The 8,552-nt window shown below is 41.6% G+C and overlaps 3 protein-coding genes across 6 annotated transcripts in view; 2 read left to right on the forward strand and 1 right to left on the reverse strand.

Annotated features, from left to right (window-relative positions):
* LOC104788693 (tRNA-dihydrouridine(20/20a) synthase) lies at positions 263-3,097 on the forward strand. Of its 2 annotated transcripts, none has more exons than XM_010514476.2 (12): positions 263-450; positions 530-656; positions 776-903; positions 986-1,055; positions 1,140-1,242; positions 1,336-1,453; positions 1,546-1,627; positions 1,714-1,775; positions 1,855-1,927; positions 2,393-2,476; positions 2,574-2,654; positions 2,728-3,097. In XM_010514476.2, the coding sequence occupies exons 1-12, from the start codon at positions 320-322 to the stop codon at positions 2,896-2,898; spliced, it is 1,230 nt and encodes a 409-aa protein (XP_010512778.1). In that variant the 5' UTR covers positions 263-319; the 3' UTR covers positions 2,899-3,097. The 2 variants fall into 2 exon arrangements, with proteins under 2 accessions (XP_010512778.1, XP_010512779.1); XM_010514477.2 differs by having other exon boundaries at positions 348-450; positions 556-656.
* On the forward strand, positions 3,193-6,588 carry LOC104788695 (carotenoid 9,10(9',10')-cleavage dioxygenase 1). Its single transcript, XM_010514481.2, has 14 exons — positions 3,193-3,533; positions 3,625-3,695; positions 3,798-3,812; positions 4,033-4,144; positions 4,236-4,335; positions 4,432-4,494; positions 4,691-4,801; positions 4,885-5,069; positions 5,227-5,365; positions 5,466-5,583; positions 5,659-5,760; positions 5,842-6,084; positions 6,179-6,290; positions 6,370-6,588. The coding sequence occupies exons 1-14, from the start codon at positions 3,318-3,320 to the stop codon at positions 6,397-6,399; spliced, it is 1,617 nt and encodes a 538-aa protein (XP_010512783.1). The 5' UTR covers positions 3,193-3,317; the 3' UTR covers positions 6,400-6,588.
* LOC104788694 (E3 ubiquitin ligase BIG BROTHER) overlaps positions 6,689-8,552 on the reverse strand; it is a 2,504-nt gene continuing 640 nt past the window's right edge. Inside the window, exons 3-9 of one of the 3 annotated variants that reach the window (XM_010514480.2) lie at positions 8,224-8,369; positions 7,819-8,047; positions 7,697-7,734; positions 7,503-7,547; positions 7,252-7,379; positions 7,064-7,172; positions 6,689-6,989 (exon numbers count right to left, since the gene is read on the reverse strand). In XM_010514480.2, coding sequence (XP_010512782.1) covers positions 6,939-6,989; positions 7,064-7,172; positions 7,252-7,379; positions 7,503-7,547; positions 7,697-7,734; positions 7,819-8,047; positions 8,224-8,361 — 738 coding nt within the window. In that variant the 5' untranslated portion in view covers positions 8,362-8,369 and the 3' untranslated portion in view covers positions 6,689-6,938. Of the gene's footprint in view, positions 6,990-7,063; positions 7,173-7,251; positions 7,380-7,502; positions 7,548-7,696; positions 7,735-7,818; positions 8,048-8,223; positions 8,396-8,552 lie in introns of all 3 variants that reach the window. The other 2 variants (XM_010514479.2, XM_010514478.2) reach the window with 2 other exon arrangements.

Below are 8,552 nucleotides of genomic sequence, written 5' to 3' on the forward strand. Positions count from 1 at the left end.
GAGTGGGAAAAGCAACATCTCACATACCCCTCCCTTTACTCACTTATTTACATCATCTGCCACCTTCCCTCTGACCAGATAACGTGGGCGTTTACGTCATTTTCCTTTGCTACCACCCAATATCTCTTTGACTCTTATCGCGTGTCGTCGCCTAGTAATCGAGAGAGTTTGCTACTGGGCTCTACCAGTGGGCCATTATCAAGTTAAGCAAGGGCCATTATCAAGTTAAGCAAGGCCCATCACAACTACTACTCTTTAACACACACAATGTTGTTATTAGGAAGTTTTTTTTTTTTTTGATTCTCGTTATCTTCTCCCGATGTGGTGCCTACCATCTGTTCGACCAAATGTCTCAGAGATGTTCTTCAAGTCCTCCTCTTCTCATCCGATACTTAAAACAACTGCTAAATTCTCCAGGGATTCCTCTCCCTATCTTCCTCCATACTTCAGGTTTCGTGCTCTCTCCGACTCTGCTTTCCCACTGTATATTTATTTTGAGATTTCGGTCCTCATTGTAGTTTCCCTCCAGCGTCGCCCCGATGATGGATTGGACAGATAATCATTACCGGACGCTTGCTCGCCTCATAACGAAGCACGCTTGGCTTTACACCGAGATGATTGCCGCTGAAACTCTTGTTCACCAGCAGACCAATCTGGTACTCTCTTTTTATTTTATTTGTTATTTATCAGCAGGTCGGGAATATCCGAATATGCGCTTTTGAATCTCGCTACGCTAGACATTTCCCTCCGTCTGCACTTTTTTTTTTTGCCTCAGGACAGGTTCTTAGCATTTTCTCCCCAACAACACCCTATTGTTCTCCAACTCGGTGGTAGCAATGTGGAAAACCTTGCAAAGGCTGCTAAGCTTTCCAATGCTTACGGATACGACGAAATCAATCTCAAGTTAGTACTGTTTCTTTTCGCCTTGCGCCTACCTATTGCGCTTGCACTTTGGAACTTTACTGTGTTTCTTGTGTTGAGATAGCTGCGGGTGCCCCAGTCCCAAGGTTGCCGGCCATGGATGCTTTGGTGTTAGCCTTATGCTCAAACCCAAGGTCCGTTACTCCCCCTCACGATTTCAGTAATTTTCTGCTCTTTTCTTCTTAACGGTGCCCCCCCTCCCACGCTTTCTTTGTAAGCTTGTTGGAGAGGCAATGTCTGCTATTGCTGCCAATACCGACGTCCCTGTTACTGTGAAATGTCGAATTGGTGTTGATGATCATGATTCCTATGATGAGCTCTGTGAGTTTTTGCTTCCAAGTGCCTTCTCTTTTTCAGTCTCGTTTAAAACTGGGCCTGGATTTGTACTAATACTGCTTCTCCTTTACTCTTTAGGTGACTTTGTCTACAAGGTTTCTACTCTATCACCAACCAGGCATTTCATTGTTCATTCACGCAAGGCACTGCTCGGTGGGATAAGTCCTGCTGATAACCGGAGAATCCCTCCTCTTAAGTACGTTTACCATAACTTGCCTCTTGATTTCCTGTATTTGTGTATAATCTATTGTTTCTTTATATTCACCTGTTTTTTTGGACGTAGTTCAGGTATGAGTATTACTATGCCCTTGTGCGTGACTTCCCGGACTTGGAATTCACAATTAATGGAGGCATTACTTCTGTATCGAAGGTGACCCACCCATCTTGAATTCCAAGATGGACTAGCTTTCTTCTGCCCGACCAGGGTAAGACTGAGAAAAATCTTGTGATTGTAAGGTAAACGCTGCACTGCAGGAAGGAGCTCATGGAGTCATGGTAGGACGTGCTGCATACAACAAGTATGTGAAATTTAGCTTGATTGGTATGAGCTCTCTATATCAGAACCCTTTTTCTTGATTCGATGTCCATTCTTGACAGCCCATGGCAGATGCTAGGACATGTTGACACTGCAGTTTATGGTGTACCAAGTAGTGGCCTTACACGCAGACAGGTTCTGTGGAAATATTCAGCTTTTTAGGTTGCTTTGTCTGTCAGAAAAAAAATTGCAAAAAATCTGAGTGTTGTTGGACAGGTTCTTGAGCAATATCAAGTATACGGAGACTCTGTGTTAGGAACACATNCCCGACCAGGGTAAGACTGAGAAAAATCTTGTGATTGTAAGGTAAACGCTGCACTGCAGGAAGGAGCTCATGGAGTCATGGTAGGACGTGCTGCATACAACAAGTATGTGAAATTTAGCTTGATTGGTATGAGCTCTCTATATCAGAACCCTTTTTCTTGATTCGATGTCCATTTTTGACAGCCCATGGCAGATGCTAGGACATGTTGACACTGCAGTTTATGGTGTACCAAGTAGTGGCCTTACACGCAGACAGGTTCTGTGGAAATATTCAGCTTTTTAGGTTGCTTTGTCTGTCAGAATTTTTTTTTGCAAAATCTGAGTGTTGTTGGACAGGTTCTTGAGCAATATCAAGTATACGGAGACTCTGTGTTAGGAACACATGGAAATGGGAGGCCTAATGTGAGGGATTTAGTGAAGGTACGTGTGGTTTAAACAAGAAAGCAGTAGGTGTTGTGAAGAGAAATACAAGACTTGTGTGAAAACTGAAGCAATAATGTTCCAAATTTGATTGCAGCCTCTGCTAAACCTTTTCCACTCAGAAAATGGAAATAGCATGTGGAAGCGGAGAGCAGACGCAGCATTCAAGGAGTGCAGGGTGAGTGACTTGATAAATTCCGTGGGAAAAAGTTTGTAAATGGTGTTGAATTGTATGTGTAAGTAAATTGCAGAGTGTTGGATCGTTGCTGGAAGAAAGCTTGAGGGCGATACCAGACTGCGTCTTAGATTCCCCCATATGTGAGACCCCAGAGAGTGGAGAAGAAGATGATGTCTTTGCAAATGTGCAGAATGTATTGCCCCCGCGCTACGAAGCTGGAGAACAAGTCATCTTATGTGCTTAATTTAGTTGTTGTGTAATCTGGTCTCGTCTGATCTATATATCTATTAAAAATTGAATCTGTATCTAGTATTATTATAATCACCGACTGAGTCAGTTGGTTGTGTGTTGTGTTTAATTAAGTTGTTGGTCCTGGACTCGGACTCGTATTCGTATGTATAAATCATATGGGCTTTTCTATTCTTATTTTGTTGGGCCGCCAATCATATGGAGCAAAGAAGACTATAAATAATTATGGGCCATTCCGCCGAAAAAGAAAGATATTTATTGTTTTTGTGAGTGTGAGTGTGTGGTGCGACGTGGCAGCGTTTTCGCCAAAGGACGCAAAACAAAAAGATGGTGCTTTTGCTCTTGCTCTTTGCATAAAAAAATCATCCAAAATCCAGGATCTCTCTCTCCTTGCAGCAATCTTAAGTCTAAATCATGGCAGAGAAGCTCAGTGATGGCAGCAGCATCGTCTCCGTCAATCCTAAACCCTCCAAGGGTTTCTCCTCTAAGCTTGTTGATCTTATCGAGGGACTTGTCGTCAAGCTCATGCACGATGCTGCTATCCCTCTCCACTACCTCTCCGGCAACTTCGCTCCCGTCCGTGATGAAACTCCCCCCGTCAAGGATCTCCCCGTCCATGGATTTCTTCCCGTGAGCTCTTCTACTCTTCTCTTCTATCCTTTCCCCGTCCATGGGTTTATTTGATTTTGATCGTCTCATTTAATTAATTTGTGTCTCCCAGGAGTGCATGAATGGTGAATTTGTGAGGGTTGGTCCAAATCCCAAGTTTGATCCTGTCGCTGGATATCACTGGCACGTTCTCTTCTTCCATTTTTACAATTCACCATCCATCATATATTCAATTACTTATTATTATTTATCCTACTCATATGATATATGATCTGCTCGTTTCAGGTTTGATGGAGATGGGTACGTGAATTGTTTCGTCTTCTTTATCTCCCCCTGTATACGGAGGAGAAGAAACCTTTATCTTATGTTTCATCTTTTTCTTAATGAAAAAAAAATAAATCGGTTGCCTCTCTTAGATAGATAGATAGATAGATAGATAGATAGATAGGTTGTAGAAATGGAATCCTTAAGCCTTATGGTCTTCCTCTCTGCTCAACTTCATGTCTCGTTAACTTTGCAGGATGATACATGGGGTCCGCATCAAAGATGGGAAAGCTACTTATGTTTCTCGATATGTTAAGACATCACGTCTTCAGCAGGAAGAATATTTCGGAGCTTCCAAATTCATGAAGGTGCGCTCCCTTTGTATTTCAGCACTCTATATATCACGTCTTCTGCATGCTGGAATTTGTGGGTGAAATCACTGAATGCTGCTGTTTGCAGATTGGGGACCTTAAGGGGTTTTTCGGATTGCTTATGGTCAATATGCAACAGCTGAGAACCAAACTGAATATATTGGACAACTCTTATGGAATTGGAACTGGTTAATTAACTACTCTCTCTACTTTGTATCCATCCCTTCTACTAGTCTTTCTACTAGTATCTTAAAAATCTCACTCTCTTTTTTTCCATGCACCAGCTAATACAGCACTCGTATATCACGATGGAAAACTTCTAGCATTACAGGAGGCAGATAAGCCTTGTAAGCCTATACTTTTTCTTTTGGGATACACTGGTCCAAATTAAGCAAACCTGCTCTGTCTAGAAACCGATTCTTCTGTTATGTTGGCAGTGTTTCCCACTTCCTTGTTTAAAGTTTTGATATACAAGAAATGCATGGTATGAAGATTTATGTTTGGTTTTTTTTAAAGTCAAATCCACTCTCTTTTGGTCTGTAGATGTCGTCAAAGTTTTGGAAGATGGAGACCTGCAAACTCTTGGCATGATAGATTATGACAAGAGATTGACCCACTCCTTCACTGCTCACCCAAAAGTTGACCCGGTTACGGGTATTCTTCACTTTTCCCTGGAACAAAAACAAGTTACTACCATTTCTGTTCACATGGTGACCCGTCATGGGCTCTCTCTGCAGGTGAAATGTTTACGTTCGGCTATTCGCATACGCCACCTTATCTCACATACAGAGTGATCTCGAAAGATGGCATTATGCATGACCCAGTCCCAATTACTATATCAGAGCCAATCATGATGCATGATTTTGCTATTACTGAGGCTTATGCAATATTCATGGATCTTCCTATGCACTTCAGGCCAAAGGTATATAACTCGTCAGTTTTAAAGGTTACACAAGAGTTTCTTGTCTCCCATATACTTTTCACATGTTATAAGAGATTAAGAGTACAAAGAAATAAGGTTACTTGTTTTGAATTTTCCTTGAGTATATATTCACGTGTCTTTTGAAATTGATTTCAAGGAAATGGTGAAAGAGAAGAAAATGATATACTCATTTGATCCCACTAAAAAGGCTCGTTTTGGTGTTCTTCCCCGCTATGCCAAGGATGAACTCATGATTAGATGGTTTGAGCTTCCCAACTGCTTTATATTCCACAACGGTGTGTTCTCTTTAATGTCTGTTTCAGTTTTCATATCTCCAACTTTTTTTTTCTTCTATATATACCAATCAAACTTCTGTGAATGACTTCCTATATCTAGCCAATGCTTGGGAAGAAGAGGATGAAGTTGTCCTCATCACTTGTCGTCTTGAGAATCCAGATCTTGACATGGTCAGCGGGACTGTGAAAGAAAAACTTGAAAATTTTAGCAACGAACTGTAAGAATCCCCGGCCTGTTACATATGTTCTGCTCTCTCGTAACCGTAAACCCTTCTCAACTATTGCTTGTGCAGGTACGAAATGAGATTTAACATGAAGACGGGCTCAGCTTCTCAGAAAAAACTATCGGCATCTGCAGTTGATTTCCCCAGAATCAACGAGTGCTACACCGGAAAGTATGAGTTCACCCTTGTCCTTTTGTGTTCCCTGGCAAGGAAACTTCAGCCCAACGTTTTTTCTTGTTTGGTATGGTGTAGGAAACAGAGATATGTATATGGAACAATTCTGGACAGTATTGCGAAGGTTACAGGAATTATCAAGTTCGATCTGCATGCAGAAGCTGAGACAGGGAAAAGAATGCTGGAAGTAGGAGGCAATATCAAAGGAATATATGATCTGGGACAAGGAAGATATGGTTCAGAGGCTATATATGTCCCGCGTGAGGCAGCAGAAGAAGACGACGGTTACTTGATATTCTTTGTTCATGATGAAAACACAGGGTAGTTGTAGCTCTCCTGCTAGTTCCGTATTATCTCATCACTTGTTTCTTTTGTGTCCTTCTGGTATAATAATATGACGGTTGAAAATGGACAGGAAATCATGTGTGAATGTGATAGACGCAAAAACAATGTCGGCTGAACCGGTGGCAGTGGTGGAGCTGCCGCACAGGGTCCCATATGGCTTCCATGCCTTGTTTGTTACTGAGGTACTAAACTCTTACATCTATAATTTTCTTCGTCACAAGTGATGCATCTCTAACCACACAGTGGATTTGCAATTCACAGGAACAACTCCAGGAACAAACTCTTATATAACCCATGCTGTGTGCACATACACATAATACTCGGGAGTCAAAGATGTGGAACAATACCGGGGGAATTGGATGATACCGATATTACTATTACGTAACGTACATACTATGGCATCATGTATTCACCCCACTGCCTTGTTTCTCTTTATATACATTTACAATTTACCCTTTAATATCAACAAGGTTTCTTCTACCTTCCTTGTCCCTTAAGTCCGTTGGTCATTACACGTCAAATCTTGAAGTAAATTTATTATCGTACTACGAGAAGGATGAAGTGACCGGGACATGATGGATTCAACTTTGAATTGTCTCAGCCAGCATTTAGTATACAATAGGAGTGAGTGTTAAATTTTTAAAGCACAGACAAGCAAAAGTTGAACTAGAAGAAAAATTACATGTACAGAGAAGGACTGAACATGAGAGAGTATAGTGTGTGCGTAGACTATTTTTTTTGGGGTTTTTCACTACACTAAAACAATTACTTAACGAGCCTCGAATATAAAAGCAAAAAAAAAGAAGAAGAGGACAATCCCCTTCCGCCGATCAATGGATGTTTGGCTCCCCAAAAACCTCGGTATTGCACACCGGGCAAACCTGTGTTCCACATGCATCGAGTCTCAGTTGAATTGAGGATGTAAACCATATATGTAAGGTTAAATGAAAAATACCTTGTTGATGCTTAGCCATTTGGAAATGCATTCAGAATGATACACGTGCTTGCACGGCAGATCCATTTGCCTCTCCCCTATCTTGTACTTGAGCTGGCATATCACACACCTGCTCATCACACGCACACTTTTCAGAATAAACCCGTGATGTGAATTCATACCAACCTTATTTTAAGCTTGCTCTTTACCTTTCCCCTGCTCTTTTCCTGGAGAAGATGCTCCCAAACTTATACTTTCTAGTGGGAAGCGTTTCTATGAGTTCCTGAGACAACCCCCGGCTTTCTGATCCTACCGCTTCCCCCAGCTCTACTAATTCCTGATCCACAAACCAAAGCCGCATCTACATGTGAATCCACTGCATCTCTTGACCATCTTCGCCAAAAAAATTGTTATTTATTTTTTGTAAATAACCCACAAGGAAACGGAAACGGAAACGAACCTCATAGGTCATTGTATCAGGATCAATGTCATCTTGCCAGGATACCTGTGGCAACATGGCATTAACGAGCATATAGAATTCATATCAGTGTTAAGATCACATCCTGCACGGATACACCACTAGCTTCACAAAGATGGGCAAGAGTTAAACTAGTTGACACAGATTCAAAAACCGTTTAGATCATGTGCACATACCTGCGGACTGTCGGGGTGGTCATGCTCATTTGCAATGCCTATAAACACAGACAACTTGTTAGCTTAGAGAAGAAGAAAAAAGGATACATAAAAGAAAGAATTGGCAGAAATAAACTACTAACAATCTTCAGCTTCAGAGTGCTCATCTGAGTCACCGATTTGGACAGACCGTGCCACTGTGATTTCAGGATCATCAATGGGGAGCATGGGATGGTAGTCCCAATTAGTTCTCCCGATGGACATCCTTGAGAGATGATCGTTCATGTCATAAGAACCATAGAAAGAGGCATTATCTGATCCTGAAAATCCAAACTTGTATGCATTTGTATTCATGGTCCAGTACATATTGTCCTGAGAATATAGGCAAAGAAACAAAGTTATGCTTTCGCCGGAAGAGGAGACTCCCTGTTATATATATATGTGCATCCACAATGATGAAAACTTATTTCGTCGTCCTCGGAGGGACTTGCTTGCTAAAGGCGAAATGAACACACACACACACACAAACATAAGGAAAGTGGAAGTACCATTGCACCGGCATGAGCATAGTTTAGAGGCCCCTGAGCGGCAGTACCACCATAAAAATCAATGTAACTCCCAGTAGCAGCATAAGGAAACCCCGCCTCCGTGTAATGAGCATCTTCCACAGGTCTATCTCCGTTCATTTCAGCTACTGCAATTGGTAACTGAAGAAGAAGACTGAGATGTATTTAGAGGATTTGAAACAAAACACACAGAGGAAAAAAAGCAAAAGAGTAGCATTTTGGAGGGGATAGTGAGCAATCTCAGAGAGAGAGAGAGAGAGGAGTTAAGTGTAGTGTAGGTAATTGGGAGAGAAGCGTAATTACAGAATACG

This window comes from Camelina sativa, chromosome 5, assembly GCF_000633955.1.
Source record: "Camelina sativa cultivar DH55 chromosome 5, Cs, whole genome shotgun sequence".
Lineage (NCBI taxonomy): Eukaryota > Viridiplantae > Streptophyta > Magnoliopsida > Brassicales > Brassicaceae > Camelina > Camelina sativa.

Coding starts and splice junctions, on each gene's coding strand:
- LOC104788695 (XM_010514481.2), top strand. CDS start 3,318: ATGGCAGAGAAGCTCAGTGATGGCAGCAGCATCGTCTCCGTCAATCCT. Junction 3,534..3,624: donor CCGTCCATGGATTTCTTCCC/GTGAGCTCTTCT, acceptor TGTGTCTCCCAG/GAGTGCATGAATGGTGAATT. Junction 4,495..4,690: donor ACAGGAGGCAGATAAGCCTT/GTAAGCCTATAC, acceptor TTTGGTCTGTAG/ATGTCGTCAAAGTTTTGGAA.
- LOC104788693 (XM_010514476.2), top strand. CDS start 320: ATGTGGTGCCTACCATCTGTTCGACCAAATGTCTCAGAGATGTTCTTC. Junction 451..529: donor TATCTTCCTCCATACTTCAG/GTTTCGTGCTCT, acceptor GTTTCCCTCCAG/CGTCGCCCCGATGATGGATT. Junction 904..985: donor TACGACGAAATCAATCTCAA/GTTAGTACTGTT, acceptor GTGTTGAGATAG/CTGCGGGTGCCCCAGTCCCA.